The following is an 18,667-nucleotide window of genomic DNA, read 5'->3' on the forward strand; positions in this document are numbered from 1 at the left end:
CAGTATAATATACTCTTCATTTTGAGGTCAAGCCTGAGCATATGTCCGAGGAGGGGACAAATCAGGCCTCCTATTCGCATAGGCCTCACAAAACCGAGGTTCCTTACGCACTGTATAAGGATGTTATATTTTTCCTTCTCCTCGTTAAGCAAGTCTAAACACTGAGAGCACTCTTTTTCTGCAATCTCATAGACCCAGTCAGTTTCCTCAACTGGCTCCCAATCTCCTATCCCTTTTTCCAGGGATCCAAAGGGGCACTGGAAGCTGGTTGACCTGTGTCAATATCTCCTGGCTCCCCCTCTCCTGAGGCGCTTGAAGATGCTGGCCTCTGCACACTTACTTTTAGTGATAGTGATAAGCAGGGCACATAGGCTCATAGGGTGAATCTTCTTAATGGTGGCACTTAAAGCAATAAAATTTGACAGGTGTTCTAATCCCTTCCCACTCTATCTAAAACAAAAAAAAAAAGTTTTGCCTTTAGTTTAACCTTTAAAATTATTTTGCACTGTCATAAGTATTTATTTTTGTTACAGGAGTCCGCCAACCCCCTTCCCCCAACCCTGCAGACATGGAACATCGGGGCACCCCACCAAGGTGTTCCCCCTGTCTTAGAGGAAGGAAAGGGTATAAAGCACCAGTGATATCCTCAGCATCTCCTTTGGTCAGAGAACCTGAAGAAATGATGGGAAAAGCCAAGGAACTCTTCCAGCTCTGTGATAAAGAAGAGAAAGGGTTAATAACCAAACGAGATCTACAGGTAATTCAGTCACTTAAAATATGTGCTAACCCAAAAGATGATCCTTTAAATTTATTGCAGACGACTTTTGAAACTATGGCCTACAAACAAAATCAGGTGATACAATGTTTCATTGTTTGTACACAATTGAACAAAATCAGGTGATACAATGTTTCATTGTGTGTACACTATTGAACAAAATCAGGTGATACAATGTTTCATTGTGTGTACACAATTTGCTTTTTCAACAATTTGATAAGGCTCAGTGGAGAATAAGCTTAGTCATCAAAAATCAAAAGTTTGCTTATCATTGAGTGATCTATAGTTTGGCTCTTCCTTGCTGTTGCATTTTTGTCTATAGGCTAAAATATTGTTCTCTTGAGTCTGTATATGATGCTACCTTGTACAATATGTCCACCATCTTTGCATTAGCTGAAAAGTAATCCAGCTAATTTAAATTGGACGTTGAATCTACTTGTGAACTTTAAATTTTCATTTTGAGCTGTATTAAACCCAAAACCAAAAATGTAATATATTGCAGCTTACCAATCAGATGTGGTGACTGCATTAGTTAGCTTTTTCCCTCCTTGTGCATTGGAGTGCCCCCTATTCTGGATGAAGGAGCACATTTGGACAGGGGAAATGTTAGATGTACTAGGAGATTTAGATAAACTAACACAAAACTCCAGCTAACACTTTATAGGCATTTACAGCACAATTTTTTTTTTTTTTGGGGGATAACGATTTTACATGAATAAATAAAAGCAGATCATTGTAAGCTTCCTTGTCTGTGATAAACTGTTTGTTTCATCCCAGTAACTAATACAATCTACAAGAGTGCATGTTCTTTTGAAAAACAACAAACTTGCTTGCCAGATCACCAGATAAAAATAAAGGAAAGAAAACCTTAAAAAGAAAATACAGTCATCACATCTAAGAATTGCTAAGCTGCAGTATAATAAACTTTTGCTGTTACTGACTCTGTCAAAATATATATATCCAACATATCTGTACACTAACTATATAACCCAGATATTCTCATAAATTGATTTTATATAACGACCCCTATAGTGTCCTCAAAAGCCTTCACTTACTTTTTTTTTTTCTCACAGCGACTGCAAAATGAACTTCCACTCACTTCAGATCAATTGGAAGCTGTATTTGACAGCCTGGACCAGAGTAATAATGGTTACCTTACTCCTGTGGAGTTCAGCATGGGTCTTGGTAATGTTACATTTCATCCTAAGAGTTTCTTGCTTTTTTGTATAAGATGTTTTTTTTTTTTTTTTTTGTTGGTCTGTTGTGTTATCCAAAGTAGCCTTAAGCTGGCCATAGACGGTTCGAATTTCAGCCAGTTCAGCAGGGACCGGCCTAGATTGGAACCATGTAAGGGCAGGATGAATGTACCCAACGTGGGTGCTAGCAGTAATTGCTGTGTTCTCCTGGTGGGGACAGCCCCCACCCCCCTGCCCCCCCAGGAGAACACAATGGTTTAGTGGGAGTAAAAGTCTTTCCTGCAACCCGTCGTTGCAGGAAAATCTCTCCATCTATGGCCAGCTTAGGTCTGGCAATTGTTGAGTAGATGTCTTCCCAAAAGAGATGGGTAGAGAGAGATCTGTACATTCCTGGGTGCTGGAACCCACACAAAGCTTGCATAAAGGTGTAAGCAACAAGCCCGCGTTACTTTGATACTTCCCTCTACATCGTAGCAGAAGAGAGGATCAGGCCCACTAGCAGGAGTTCCTTTGCAACAATGAGCACCTCCAATTGTCAGATGAGCCCATTTTCACCTCCTAGAGGTTGAGAAACGCCCCAATTCACTGCAAGAATGGCTCAAGATCGGAAGCATTGATTATAATAATGGGCCATCTGTGAACGACCTTATATATTAGGATGATGTACAAGAAAAAGCCTCCTTTTGGAAGTAAGTCACTAAGCAGCTTTCTATTAAGGCCCCTTTCACACTAGCGGTCCGATCAGGACCACCTGTCCATTTTTCAGGAAGAACTGATCAGACCCTCCATTCTCCTACATGGAGTGGCAGAAGTAAAGGGACTTATGTCTGTTTACACCTGCCTAGATCCAATCCAACTCCGTCCACTAACAAAAAAAAATGGAAGGGGATCCATTCCCTTCCGTCTAGTGCATGAAATCAGAGGGCATTCGGATGTAAATGGATAGTTGGTCCCATTTACATCCAACCACCCATAAAGCAGGTCAGGCTGTGCCTGTGTCTGCTCTGCATAAGTGTAGCGGACATGGACTTGTCATCTGCCCGCTCTGCTCTGCTCACTGGGGAATCATCAAATCGATCCCCCGCTGAGCAAAACGGAACCTCCTCATGTGAAAGGGACCTCATTTATATTTTTTGGGAGGCAGTTTGCAATGAACGTGGTAAATATAAACATACACCATTGCAGAGTGCTGTAACCCAAAGTAATTAATCAGACTTAGTGTACACTTTACTATAGTGAGATTATTTGTTCACACTGAAAGTCAGAGCAGTTGGAATCTGTCACATACCTGGATGGGGAGGCTGATGTGGAGAGGAGGCGTACTCTTACTACTTCCGCTCAGAGCCCCTAATAGTGGGAACAGAGGGTGCAGAGCCAGGAGTGGCACGAGTGCCGGGTGGGTCTGGAGCTGGTAGCAGACAGGTGAAGACCCAGGAGATCCGGATGCAGGCCAGGTGCGGATGCAAGAATGTGGGTGCAGCAGCAGGCAGGTATGGCGGCAATCAGGATGCAGACCGGCAACGGACACAGGAGCGTGGATGCGGCAGCAGGCAGGTTTGTCAGTAACCTGGATGCAGGCCAGGTGCAGGACCATGGGTGCAGCAGCAGGTAAGTGTGGCAGCAATCAGGATATAGGCCAGGTGCAGATACAGGTAAGTAGGTGCAGCAAAGTCAGACAAGCCGAGTCAGGATCAAACGAGCAAATCAAGTACAAGGGAGCAGGCAAGCGGATAGTCAGGGATAAGCCGGGATCGGTGAAGTTCTTTCATAGTCAGATCAGATACAGGCAACAGAATCAGGTTATGGAGTGCAGAACATTATAGACTAGAAGGTATTGACTGAACTGTATTGGAGGTTTAAATAGCCCGCCTTACGGTGACGTGTACGCTACTGCGCATGCGCGCACTTGCACGCTGCCTTGCATGCGCGCCCGAACGCTCCCGCGCACTCGCACTGCCTTGGCCAGAAGGGATCTGGTGCCATCACACTGCTGCACGAAGGAGGGATCCCTGACAGAATGTTTCAAAAGTACTTATTATATAGGGAATATTTGGTCTGTATTGTATAATATAATTGTTTAGACAGGATTAGAACTCACTAAAGTAATATGCTTTAAAAAGCATTTAATTATGGTAGCACATATTAAGAGAAGTGCAGTCTAAGTGTGTCAAATAAACACCATTAAAAATAGAGCAGCAGCCATGAGACTAGGCTAAGTGCAGGAAGCAGGTGGGCCTGACTGCTGTCATTTTAAAAACAACTCTGAAAAGCAACACTGAGGCAGCTACCACCACTGCTGCTTCTCTTTTCCAGGGATCAGAGGATTGGAGACACATTGGTCCTCAAAGGGGATCCGTCTTACACAAAAGTACCGCATTTTAGCCTCTGGGATGGTGGCAGTAGAATGGCTATTTTACAGATGTATCAGGGATCTAATAGGATGGCTATCCAATAGTGGTTCCACTCTTTGATGACTAAAACATGCCTCAAATGTCTTACACAGGCACTTGAGCACAAAATATCCCACTTGTGATGAACTGCCTTTAGCAGAAGACCTTGAGTCCTTGGTTTTGCTGAGGACAACACTGTCCTCAATAATCTCATCCACGTACAACACGTAGGGATTGGGAGGTTTTAAAAACTAAACCCCTGTTATAAACGCATACTGTTAGACAGGTTAATTCGGTTGTTAGCAAGCTGGCTGGCAAGTTGTCCAAGAACATTGTTCTCTCCCCTTTATTCACTATGTGATGCCTGTTTATGTGTCCTTGCTTCATAAGCCAGTTATAGACTTGGGCAGATGGCCACTTTTATTTGCAGGTTTTAAAATCTCCCATTTAAAGCCTGCCCCACTTCCTCCCCCTTGTCACCACCATCACCCCTGACCCTTTGTCTCATAGTTCTCCTCAGCCTCCTGCAGTAGGCAGTAGACAAAGATTCCCGCTGTTCATGAGACCGCAACAAGTTGTCCTCCTTGTCATCCTCCTGCTGTGCCTCCAGTGTATGGTCTATCAGGCCAACATGTGTGTGCTACAGGAGGAACACAAGAGGCATTATATCACTAATTTCCTCTCTGTTGTGGTTTACCATTTTGGTAGTCTAATGGAGCCAAAATGCCAGACATACTGAATGATGGCTATTGACATGGTGAAACAAATCTAAGCCCTTTATAGCTGGTTCTGGTACCATAAGCACACAGGTACTTATTGATGGCATTCTGCTGCAGCATGGCCATTGTTGAGTTCAAGGCAGTTGGCATGCATCTGATGTTGTTGCTGCTTTTCTGCCAGGTGAGCCATGTCCCGATATGACAGCCTAAGTGGCCATAAACGCTGGTCTGGGGAAGGACCTCCTGGAAGCCAGGATACTTTGATAACCTGTTGCACCATGAGATTGAGGTCCTGTGCAAGGAAGGTATATCTTGAAAAGATGGGAGTGCAACACCAGCTTGTATAGTCCTTTTTTATTTTGCAACAGCCAACATGTTATATATAAATACAATCTTATAACATGTTTTAAGAAATTTTTGTATATTTTCTAGTTTTTAGCATTGACGAACGGGGAGTGCTGAGCCCTCCAAACACATTAAGTGTTGCAAAATATAATATTTTTAAGGACTATACGAGCTGGTGTGGCACTTACATCTTTTCAAGACTTTAGTAAACTCCTCTGAGGAACCAATAAGACCCCACAGTTGCTGGTGAGCAGCTTCTAGGACCACAAACCACCCATTGCATTATAATGCATCTTCATAACGTTCAGCACTCCTATATCACAAGTGGGCAAGGTACAGTGTGATTTTTTTTTTTTTCCCAGGAAAAGGGTGGGCAGCGGATTAATGCTGTTGTCCCACACAACTTTGCGTAGCTGAAGATGGCATGGAATAAGCTACTTGTAAGCCCTGGCCCATTGTGGCTCCTCTCCCGCTGGCATGCAAGCTGCAACACAGCATGTTAGCATTTAACCTGGAATGTTGCGTGTGCTATGAGGCACTTGGGGGGGGGGGGGGGACTGATGGTTCCAAGGAGTTAGAGGATGGGGTCAGTGAGAAGGAGGGTGGACAGGTGACTGTGCTGTCACCAGCACACAACACACGGTATTACCACCAGTTCCAGCAGTGTGCTCAGTCCTTCCCAGCAACCAGAGGATTAAATCCGTGTGCATAAATGCTATGTAGCATCCCTGCCCATGCCTACTGGATTATGTGTCCATGCCAGCATGTACACTGCTGATGACCGTGTGGTCCAGCAATAAACAAAGTATGTCCCTAATTGTAGTAGAGGGCAGGGACGAGCTTCTTGGCAAAATAAGTTAGCTGGGTACTTGCTACCGTGGTCTAGCACAGGCTGTAAACTCATGGAAGGGGGCTGATTTGTAATTGAGAGCTGTTGCAAGACAGTAGTTTTAACAAGCTGGCATTAGGACTCCAGGCATGGGGCGATTTAAGGGACATTTGTTTCCTCTACTCAAGCAGCTCCGGAAGAGAAATCTGCATTGGGAAGGAGGTAGGTGTAAGAGTATTCTGCAAAGATTCAAGCCTTTGTTTGACCTTCCACAATGTGGCCTATGACCATCTCCCCTCATTGACTAGAGTCCACAGATGTTATGGCAGATGCAGCAGGAGAATGTTGTAGGGGTGAGGATGTGTAAAGTGAGGAATGATGAGTGTGGGCCTTTTGCTGCTGAATTGTTTCATTGTGGTGTGGCTCTCACTGAGCTCTCTGGTGCAGAGGTTTGTATTTTCCCATGCATATGGTGCACAAATAGCTTGGTACATTTCCAACGGTTTGTATGTTGGCAGCAGCTGCAGACGACAACAGAGTTGTTGGCATCTGATCTGTTTAAAAAAGGCCCACACTGTTACTTTACTTTTTTTAATCAAACTTTGATACAGCTTCTAGATCTATTGTGAAAGCACATTACTTTGCATTTTAACTGCACCATTTAAATGTGACTTACAGTAAGGCCATACCACAGCTTACTGATTTGTTAAACATTTATTGCAATTTAAAGAGCTCTTTTCCCAGACAGCATGAACATTTATTTCTATTTTTACAAGTTTCAGATTTCAAAGATTCCACTAGATTTAACGCTACTTGGCTCCTACTTTCCATAGTATCTATCCAAATCTGTAAAAACACTTCCTTCTGTTTTTCTTTATAAAAAGTCTAAAGTAAAATGCTGCTGGGTATTTCCTTTGGGCTGTGCGATCCCTGACTCAGTGCTGTAAACATCACATTTCCTGTAGTTTGCTACTATCATTATCTATTTTCAGCTGCAGAGTAAGGATGTTTTTACCACAAGCAAGTCTCCTCCCTACCAATACTATGTAGACCTATTTAGAACCCAATTTATCTGAGTCTTTGCGACCATGCAAATGTATCTTTCTATCGCCTGCTATCTTCAGGTAAATTACTAGGGGTTAATATGACTAATGGAGAGGAGGAAGAGAAGCCGGTAATGGAGGAAACGTTTGAATCTGGCTGGTCGGATGAAGATCAGGATGATGCAGAAGAAATGCTCTTCTATGCTGCTATGGAACAATTGGGAGCTGCTCGAATATTCCAAGAGTAAGACTCTGAATCTATTTTACTTTTGTATCTGAAAAGCAATTTGTTTCATCGCTGTATAGATTGCAGGTGGTGAAGTCTTGCTAGTTAAAAAGAATATATAGTGTTTTGTACATATTTTCTTAAAATGTTATATTTTTAATTCTGAGGATAATAATTTTATTTTAAGTTGTGGAAATGATCATAAATATTTTATATTAATATTTTATCCTTAAACAGGCAACCAGCAGGTCAGAACACTGACCCATGCCTAACTGGGATCCCTGAATGGAAACAATTTCTCTGCTCTCATTAGCAATGCCCATGCTCTGGATTTTTGGTCATGTATTAAACATTCATCTGTGCTTCCAGCCATCTAAAGTTCTTGCCATTATACAAAAATCAGATAGCCTTTTTGAAAAAAATCTGTACGTGAGCACAGACTGTTCCTTTTTCTATATAATAAAGGAAAAAAAGACTGTTTCCATGCGTACAATATATCTACCTGTTGACTTCAAATGGAAAAAAAAACAGCACCAGGTTCTAATGTCACAGCTATTGAAATATAACAGGCAGCAGGTATTGTGGCTTCCATCATCAGCTACTGTCTGCTTTGGAGTTGTATTGGGATATCTCTGGGTCTCTGCACATTGTTCATGTATTTACACATGTATGATATTATAATAAAATAGCATGCCAGTTTTTGCTGGACCATGATCCGTGAGCATGAAAGTACAAACCAGTGGGGATGCCTGCAATGATTTTAAAGCAGAGAGAAGCTAGAGATTGACTCTTTTTCTTTAGGAGTTAGCTGGAACCCATAGATAAGACCAACAGTGTGACATATCAAGTATGAAGAGAGGGTGAAATATGTCTATATAACACGCAGACTTTAAACATGTACAGTTGTGTTCAAAATAATAGCAGTGTGTTGAAAAAAGTGAATAAAGCTCAAAATCCTTCTAATAGCTTTTATTTCCATACACACAAATGCATTGGGAACACTACACAGTCTATTCCAAATCAAAACATGAACACAAATTTGTGTTGTTCCTCTAAAAAAATTGAAGAAAAGTGAATATTAGACTGTTAAAAAAATAGCAGTGTTTGTATTCTTCTTTACAAACTCAAACATTCACTATATAAACTGAAAAATGTTTGAAGATTTTGCTTTCCTTTTGAATCAATTAATATTTAGTTGTATAAGCACTGTTTCTGAGAACTGCTATACATCTGTGTTACATGGAGTCAACCAACTTCTGGCACCTGTGAACAGGTATTCCAGTCCAGGATGATTGGACTATATTCCACAGTTCTTCTCTATGTCTTGGTTTTGCCTCAAACTGCATTTTTGATGTCACCCTATTTTCTATTTGATTAAGATCCGGGGATTGGGCTGGCCACTCCATAACGTCAATCTTGTTGGTCTGGAACCAAGATGTTGCACGTTTACTGGTGTGTTTGGGGTCGTTGTCTTGTTGGAACACCCATTTCAAGGGCATTTCCTCTTCAGCATAAGGCAGCATGACCTCTTCAAGTATTCTGATGTATTCAAACTGATCCATGATCCCTGGTATGCGATAAATAGGCCCAAGACCGTGGTATGAGAAACATCCCCATATCATGATGCTTGCGCAACCATGCTTCACTGTCTTCACAATGTACTGTGGCTTGAATTCAGTGTTTGGGGTCGTCTGACAAATTGTCTCCGGCCACTAGACCCAAAAAGAACAATCTTACTTTCATCAGTCCACAAAATGTTGCGCCATTTCTCTTTAGGCTAGTCAATGTGCTCTTTGGCAAATTGTAAGCTCTTCAGCCCGTCTTTTTTTTCAGCAGTGGGACTTTGCGGGGGCTTCTTGCAGATAGCTTTGCTTCACATAGGTGTCCTCTAATTGTAACAGTACTCACAGGTAACTTTAGACCTTCTTTGATCTTCCTGGAGCTGATTGTTGGCTGAGTCCTTGCCATTTTGGCTATTCGAATGGTAGTTTTTTGCTTTCTTCCACATCTTTCAGGTTTTGGTTGCCATTTTAAAGCATTTGCGATTATTTTAGCTGAGCAGCCTATAATTTTCTGACTTCTTTATATGTTTTCCCCTCTACAATCAACTTTTTAATCAAGGTACGCTGTTCTTCTGAACAATGTCCAGAATGACCCATTTTCCTCAGAATTTCAGAGAGAAATGCACTGTAACCAGCATGTACAACATTTGCTGCCTTCCTTCCTTAAATAAGGGCAATAATTGCCACCTGTTTTTCAAAGAATGAATGACCTCACTAATAGAACTCCACACTGCTATTATTTTGAACATGCCCCTTTCAATTACACAGAATCAGCAGCATGCATGTCATGACTGTTGGGTCTGTTGGATTTCTAATACTCTACTACACCTGCTAGTAAATGATTTGCCATGTAGAAATATAATTTCTACCAAAAACAGTGATTGATCAGGTTAGTGATGTCTGACTGCTATTATTTTGAACACAACTGTACATACCATGATCATGGATATGTCCAAAAGAGATATAGAATAGCTATATGGAGATATGCTATTCAAAACTAGACAGACATAAAAGAATTTACAGACAGGCAGGTGCCTTTTTATAACTGATTTTTTTTTCCACTTTCTTAACCATACCTCTTTTTAATGACATTAGGACTGATTGTATCTGTATAACTGTGTATGTTTTAACTATTTACTTATATACTGTACATAGAAACATAGAAAAAACAGAAAACTGACAGATACTTACCGTAATTTTCCTTTCCCGATGGGCTCCATGTCAGTACAGCTGGTTAAGGGCCCTGTCCACCCATGCTTCTAGGACATAAGTCATATGTTTGAGCGCACCTGCAGCCTCAGTGTTCTGTAACTAGTCCTACCAAGCTGGGAGAGAATTGTGCTGACATGGAACCCGTCAGGAAAGAAAAATTACTGTAAGTATCTGTTATTCAATTTTCTGTTTTTCCTGACAGGTCCATGTCAGCACAGCTGGGAACTAACTAGCCACACAGGGGAGGGATAATGCTACACACTCCTCAATTCTCCCTAAAGCAGAAGCCAGGATGCCTCTGCCAAACTCAACTGTCATTAAGACTGCTTCTATACAGTAATGAGCCATGAACGTTTATATTGAACCCATGTAGCTGCCTTGCAAATAGTGTCTGGGCACACTCAGCCTGCTTCCACTCGCAAAGTGTAGACCCTTTGGGTGGACAGAAGTGATCCCCCCTGGCACAGCCAACCCTTTCAACTTTTAGGCCAAGGAGATGAGCTTCACCAACCAGGAGGCAATAATCTTGTTGGAAGCCATAAAATCATTACACGCTCCGCCTGGAATGAGAAGCAAATTCTCCGACTTTCTGATGCCAGATGTTGCCTTGATGTTAAATTTTAAAGCTTTACCCACATCTGTTGGGATAACTTCTTGGGACCTCCCAAAAAGGGATGTAAGAAGGGCAACTTTCCGTGTGATATGGACTATGAAGACCACTTGGGCACGATCTGGAGCAACAGCATGAGTTCCACCCTATCCGGGATGAACGTAAGACAGGGTTCTTTAAACCCCAGGGCCGCTAATACGGACACTCTTCTGGTTGATGTAATTGCCACCAGGAAAGCCGTGTTCAGCGAGAGGTACCGCAAGGGGCCACTTTGATTTGAAGTTATCTAATGCAAGCAAGTCCAACACCAATGGGAGATCCACTTCACAAACAATCCCTTAGGTAGGTTTCAACCAAGTTGCAATTTGAAGGACAGTATAATTGAATGTTGGATGCCCACTGTATGCCGGAGAAGATAGAGATAGCTGAAATGTGGTCACATAGCGTATTTAAGCATAAACCTAAATCAAGCCCTGCCTACAGAATCTTCAGACTGTGACAGACTTGGAGAGCCCAGTGTAAAACCTTGATCAGCAGTAATCCTGTGAATTTATGTCATATTCTACTATAGGCACTGTTTGTTCTGTTCTTTGCTTTCATAAGCGTATTCACAACCTTTACAGAGCCCCTGAGATCTATTACCCTCTGCCTCCCAAGACTCAAGCTGTGAGCTTGAGCCTGTCAGGTGTTGGATGAATGTGACTATGGAGAATCTGATCTTACCTGCAGAGGGAGTGGATCCTTGGCATTCGTTAGGAGGGGAAGAGGGTACCAAGGCCCCTTCAACTAATCTGGGATCACCACCAGAGTGGATCCTTGGCACTCGTTAGGAGGGCTCAGCATAAATGAGTACACCCCAACAGATTTGTCAGAAAACCTTTACTTTCCTTTCAGAATCAACATTCTCTATGGGACACTATACTACAAAATACTCCCACAAGGGGCGTGTCCAAGATGGCGACCGGAGCGGCCGCATAATCCGGAGCTCCGGCGCCGTATTCCGGAATCCGCTGCCATCCGTACAGCAGCGGACCACAGTGGAGCAGCGGAGGGCCCTGGTATCATCCCGGATACCTGGGAGGTAGAATCCGGGCGATATTTCCGCCCTTCGTGGCGGCAGACGTTCGCGGCCTGGTGCGGCCGCATGGGCCGGGGCTCCGGCACCTCCTATCCGCATCCGCTGCCATCCGGGCTGTGGGGGATCACCCGAGGACGTCTGCAGCGTCCTCTGCATAACAGAGGCTGAGAGAGGGACGTCGCTGAGTGTTGCTGCTCCCCGCGGCGGTGGCGACGATTGCGGCCTACACCATCTGCCAGAGGCCTCCTTTTGCCTGGTCACAGTGAGTGGGGGGTACAGGTGGCATCCTGATATTATGATCTCCCCACAGTGATTTGGGGAGTGGGCCTCACATTAATAGCCCCAGAGCCCATCATCTTCTCTGTCTGTGGCCCTTGCTGGGCTCAGAGGCCTACTGGGGCCTTGATACTGCCCCAGGGGGTGTCTCCCTGTGGGGCCCTGTGCTCAGAATCGGAGGTCCTCTGCTTCCTGCTTCCCACCCATCCCTCTCGTGTCCTGAGTTGGGATCTGGTGCTATCATCCTGCCCGGAGTGAAATTTTTGCTGGTTGCTGTGACTTATGTTCTATCTACCCTTTCAAGGCTTGCTGAATATTTTTACAATATAATGTTATCGCAGATGGGTTTGACAGCATCCATGTAACTACAGCCCTGAACCTATTTTGGGTGCTATAGGTCCCCTGGGGTTATAGTCTCCATTCACTTTCCAATTTTCAGTTGATCACCCCCGGGAGATTATTTGTATGCCGTCCACCAAGAAAAAAAAGGGACAAGCTCAGAAGTCCCTCACGACATACCTCCTTAAGGCTCACGAGATTTGCAGCATGTCTCCAGTCAATACAGAGCAAGCATCCCTGTCCGATCCAGCACGGGACACCACCGTTCCCTTATCGGCCTTGATCAGCGAAAATACACAACAACTCACAAAAGGGGACTTGGAGTCCTGCTTGGAATCTATGTACGCCAAACTAGCCGCCAAATTTCAATCAGAATTGCATAAAAGCACTAATGTTCTCTCTCAGGAAATAGCCACGCTGGGCTCTAGGACAGACCGCTTGGAAACCAAACACGATGAACTTAGCCTGGCCTATGGTGAACTTTCCAGAGAGCATGACCATTTACAAACGGCCTTTTCACAACTGCAGGCGCAGGTTGAGGATCTTGATAATCGCAATCGCAGGAATAATCTGCGAATCAGGGGAATCCCGGAGTCTATGTCGGATCTTTCATTAATTATAATCAAGTTATTTAAGTCACTCCTTCCAGATCGTGACCCTGGATCTTTTGCTTGTGACCGCATCCACAGAGCCCTACGCCCTAAACCTCCTGCTGACAAGCCGCCTAGGGATATTGTCCTGTGCATGAAGGATTTTCTGACCAAGGAAGAAATACTCAGAGCTGCTCGCAATACTCCAACGATCTCCTTTGAAGGCTCGGTTTTACAAATCTATCCTGATGTTTCTCCGGCCACGTTGGAGAGGCGTAGAAAAATGAAAGAAGTTACAACTGCCCTGTTCTCTGCTCGTATCCGCTACAAGTGGGGCTTCCCTTTTAAGCTGATAGTTCCACACAATGGGAGCACATATATCGCTACATCCCCTCCCGAAGGTAGAGCAATCTTGGCCAAATTAGGCTTGGCGGATGCCCCATCACCTCAACGCCCACCCTCCACCCCTCGTATCTCTCCCATTTGGCATACCCCTTCCCCACGGAGGGATAGAAGGAGAGTCAGACAAGAACCGGGTTGACAGGCCCATTTTCACTTGCCTAATACTCATTGTCTTGATAGTCTTTGGTCTGATCTATTGTTTTTTATGACTTTACTAAGATTTGGGACACAGGGATTTTGCTCTCTATTTCTTACATTGTCAGGTTGTATATTTCTGTGGTTGCTGCTGTGATATTTTTGCAATACTGAATATTTTGTATGCCTTGCATTGATAACTGGACGAGTTAAGGTATAACAAGGGTCATTGGACCCTCCTAATTGCGCCCATTAATTCATGGTTGTACTACTCTTTGACACGTTACCCCACCCTGCCTCCTGACATGGCCGGAGGTGTCGCCGCCCGATTGCGGGGTGGCAGCTCTGTTTTCCATGTTCTAAGGAGACAGGGTTTGGGCCCATGTGGCCCCTTAATGTTTGAACTTTTTGTTTTATCAGGTATGACGACTTTTCTGCCTGATCCATGTTCTTCAGTTACCCTTTCAAATATAGAAGATATTAAAGCTTCTTCTTCATTGTTTTTCGTTTTCTCTTCTCTCAAAACTTTAGTGTATGAGGATGGTATTGTGTCGGTCTGTGGACATCACGACCCCTATGTTGGGGTCTGGAGGTCCCCAAGGCTGGATCTGCCACCTGTATGTCTGTCTGATACAGACCTGCGGGTTTTTATGTCTAGTCAAATAACTTTAGGGGATATCTTTGTAATGTGTACTTTTATGATGATAGTGGCAAGCTCTGTTTATTATGGCAATTCAATGTATTTCGCATAATGTCCAGGGTTTCAATTCGCCAAATAAGCGCAAAACAGCCTTTCTTCAATATAAAAGATTAGGAGCAAAAATCATCTTATTACAGGAAACGCATTTTGCAGCCGCAAAACACCCAACTTTTTTTCATAGATCCTATAGACAAGGGTATTATACCCTACACTCCTCCAAGAGTAGGGGAGTGGCCATTTTTCTACATAACTCATTTCCCTTTGAGGTTCAACATGTGTATCGTGATCCAGACAGTAGGTTTATTATTCTTAAGGGCACCCTTTCAGGTCGAGAACTTACAATTGCTAATGTCTATGCACCAAATTCGGCACAGGCTACCTTTTTTTTTTAATTTTTTGGTGCTCTGGATAAATTTTTGTCCCCCCATCTATTGGTGGGTGGGGATTTTAATCTGGTGGCAAATCCTCTTTTGGACCGTAGCTCCGCCTCGCACACTTCCCAAGCTTTCCCAAAATCCCTTACTAAGAAACTAGATGCCCTCCAGTTGGTGGATGCTTGGAGAGCGCACAACACGGGAGCCAGGGATTACACATTTTATTCCCACCCACGTGACTCTTATGCTAGACTAGACTATATCTTTTGTACCCCTATTTTGCTAGCTAATTCTAGGATAGCTAGTATTCATTTGAGCACCTGGTCGGATCACAGTATTATGGCCTTATCTATCACGTTTGTGGGATTGGCACCTACTCCCTTTTCATGGAGACTTAATGATTCTATGTTAACTGATACTGACTCTCGGCAGGAGGTGGTTACATCTCTTAAGGAATACTTTCAATCTAATTCAACCCCTGATATTTCCCCAGCCACACTCTGGGTAGCCCACAAGGCGGTCCTACGGGGCCAACTTATCTCTATGGCTTCGGCCAGAAATAAAAAACGTTGGCAGCAGATACTACTTTTAACCCGAGAATTAGAAGCACACTATAGAAGCCATGTAGCTGATCCATCTTTGCTCAATAAACAGCTATTGTCCCAAAAACGCTTGGAACTGAATGCCCTACTTTCCCAAAAAACTGAAAAGGCCCTCCGCTGGTCGAGGGCCTCGTTCCTATTACATAGCAACTCAGCATCTACCATGTTTGCAAGGAAATTGAACCATACTTTGCGCCCCCCACATGTGTATAAATTGCGTACTAATTCAGGTGCTATCTCATCTTTACCTCAGGAAGTTTTGGGTATTTTTGAAAATTTTTATTCTAAACTACTGGCTTCTCCACAGTCGGATTCTGTTTCTCTATCAGATTCATGGCTGGATTCTATACCCCTTCCTGCTCTCACACCTTCTCAGATTGCCTCTCTTAATGCCCCATGTACTTTAGAGGAAATAACATGTGCAATAGGAACGCTGAAACGCTCTACTGCACCGGGTCCTGATGGATTTACTGCTGGCTATTATAAACATTTTACCTCTATATTGGCTCCATACTTGATAACACTATTTAATGATGTTTTACAGGGGGGTAAGTTCCCCGAGGAGATGTTGTTAGCTAACATGTCTCTAATACCCAAGCCACAGAAAGACCACTGTTTGCCGCAAAACTATAGACCAATCTCAGTAATGAATAACGATCTGAAGATATTTAGCCGCATTTTGGCGAACAGGTTGGCTCCTATTATCTCCTCTTTGGTATCTCCAGACCAGTTGGGTTTTATTCCCGACAGATTTATTACTGATAACATCCGTCTCACTCTAAACGTTATTCAAGATGCCAATTTACATTCCAAAGAGGTTCTGTTGATGAGTTTAGACATAAACAAGGCCTTTGACAGTGTTCTTTGGCCCTACTTGTTCTCTTTGCTACAGAAAATGGGCTTCAGTGATGGATTTTTGGCAGGCATACATGCCCTATACGACTCTCCTAAAACAAGAATAAGGCTTCCTGGCTGTAACTCTGACTTTTTTACATTGGGTAGAGGTACCCGTCAGGGTTGTCCTCTTTCGCCCCTTTTGTTTGCGCTGGTGTTGGAACCTTTGGCATTGGCGATCAAATCACATTCGGATATTTCTGGCTATTCGTTATTAGTTTCACACTTTAAGCTGAGCATGTATGCTGATGATGTTATGCTTTTTATTACTAACCCGTTGACTTCTTTGCCTAATTTGTGTGTAGTATTGAATGATTTTGCTAAAGTGTCAGGTCTCACCGTTAATTTTACCAAATCGGTAATTATGCCTGTTAATGTTCCTGACTCCCTAAGTGCATCTCTCCGTAGTTCTTTTCCATTTCGCTGGGTCAAGGACAGGTATCCTATTTGGGGATTAATCTTGCTCCCAGATACTCGGATATGTTTACGGCTAATTATCCATCATGTGTGTCACGTCTCTCTACTCTACTGAAGATTTGGCATGGTTATCATATCTCCTTTCTGGGTAGAGTCACGGCGGTTAAAATGAATATCTTGCCCAAACTGCTTTATCTTTTTAGAGCACTTCCAGTTCCGGTTTCAAAAACGTTTTTGGATCATATTCAGCGGATTATTAACAATTTTATTTGGGGAAATAAGCATCCACGTTTTGCCTCATCCATTTTGTATCGTTCACAACGGACGGGAGGTCTTGGTCTTCCTAACTTTTGGCTATATTACCTCTCGGCTCGTTTTGCGCAATTATCACAATGGGCTACTATTAACTCTCAAATCCCGTGGATCAAGTTTGAGTCTCAGTCGATACGTCCTTTTTATTTACCGGGAATTTTATGGTCTAAAATCTCCCCCCGATCGCTTACTTTTCATAACTCTATAGTGACCCACTCGCTGACACTTTGGTCCAAATACAAGGCTAAGCTGAGTTTAGTCTCTCATATTCCCCCAGGTGTTTCATTTTTTGGTGATCCTACTTTTGTTATAGCCTTTTCCTCCCCTCACATGTTTCGTTGGTGGTATGATCGATCCTTTATCAGATTATCTGATTTCCAAAGAGGAGGATCTTATATTACCTTCGATATGCTGCGTGTGTTATTTGATGTTCCTCTTCGTGAGTACCTTCGTTATAGACAGATTAGGCACTTTTTTAATGCGCACTTTGGCCTTACCCCGTCTTCTCCGATCTCTTTTTTTGAGCGTGTCAGCCGTGACTCTCCTAGAGGTAAGGGTCTTATTTCTGATCTTTATCACCAATTTTTGATCTGTCTTTTTCATGCTCCCCCTATGTACAGGCAGAGGTGGGAGGAGGATTGTGGTATCACTTTTTCGGATGAGGATTGGGACTCCATGGTGGATAATATATGCAAGAGCTCTAGATCTCTTTCGGTTCGTGAGACGGCCCTTAAAGTTTTAACCAGATGGTATTATACTCCGTCCAGACTACATACAATGTTTCCACAAACATCCCCTTTATGTTTCCGGGGCTGTGGTCGCACAGGTACTTTGGTCCATCTGTTTTGGGATTGCCCGAACATATCTTTGATCTGGCGTAAGATATCTGAGGTGGCTACCTCACTATCGGGCAACCCGACGCAGTTGTCCATACAGACCTGTTTATTGGGGGTTCATATCCCAGGGGTCCCTGATGCCACTCTGAGATTGCTACATACATTATGTATTGCCACTTTATGGTCCATTGCCCTGCATTGGCGGTCTAATGTTGTACCCTTGGACTCCGTTTTACACAGAATTGACGCTGTAATGCTTATGGAACGTATTCATTATACACTACTGGATAAGATGCACTTATACGATAAAAAATGGGAGTCATGGAAGGATTGTAGACATTTATTGCATGATTGACAACATCCCCGGTAAAGAATGGCTGACATATATTGTTGATAGATGTATCACTCAATCTATTTTATCATTTATGTATCTCATGCACTCATAACTTTCTTTCTTCCTCTATCTTCTTTTTTATGTTAATATACTTTGTATTGTACATTTCAAATGTGCCATATTTTTGTTGACAATATCACTTTCATACTGTGCTGTTGTTTTACTGTCTACTTATGTACAATAAAATCGTTTGTAAACAAAAAAAAAAATACTCCCACAAATGCGGCTATTGATTGCAAACAAGATTTGTTAATTTGCAAACACAAAGTATTTATTTTTTCCTAGCAAATTCATGCAAGACCATGTTGCAAAAATGAATACATCCAAATGAAAATCTTAGGAGCAAAGCTAAATTTTAAACAACAAAATCTTAGATAACAAGAATTCAACTACAGGTGAGTCTAATTATTC

General features: G+C 43.0%; 1 protein-coding gene across 1 annotated transcript in view; it reads left to right on the forward strand.

Annotated features, from left to right (window-relative positions):
* Nucleotides 1–543: 543 nt before the first annotated feature.
* The window catches only part of CRACR2B (calcium release activated channel regulator 2B), a 45,777-nt gene continuing 27,653 nt past the window's right edge, over nt 544–18,667 (forward strand). Inside the window, exons 1-3 of the mRNA XM_089653491.1 lie at nt 544–757; nt 1,849–1,960; nt 7,379–7,541. Coding sequence (XP_089509617.1) covers nt 569–757; nt 1,849–1,960; nt 7,379–7,541 — 464 coding nt within the window. The 5' untranslated portion in view covers nt 544–568. The remainder of the gene's footprint in view (nt 758–1,848; nt 1,961–7,378; nt 7,542–18,667) is intronic.

This window comes from Staurois parvus, unplaced genomic scaffold (assembly GCF_062004578.1).
Source record: "Staurois parvus isolate SC_StPar_1 unplaced genomic scaffold, SC_StPar_1.0 ptg000715l, whole genome shotgun sequence".
Taxonomy (NCBI): domain Eukaryota; kingdom Metazoa; phylum Chordata; class Amphibia; order Anura; family Ranidae; genus Staurois; species Staurois parvus.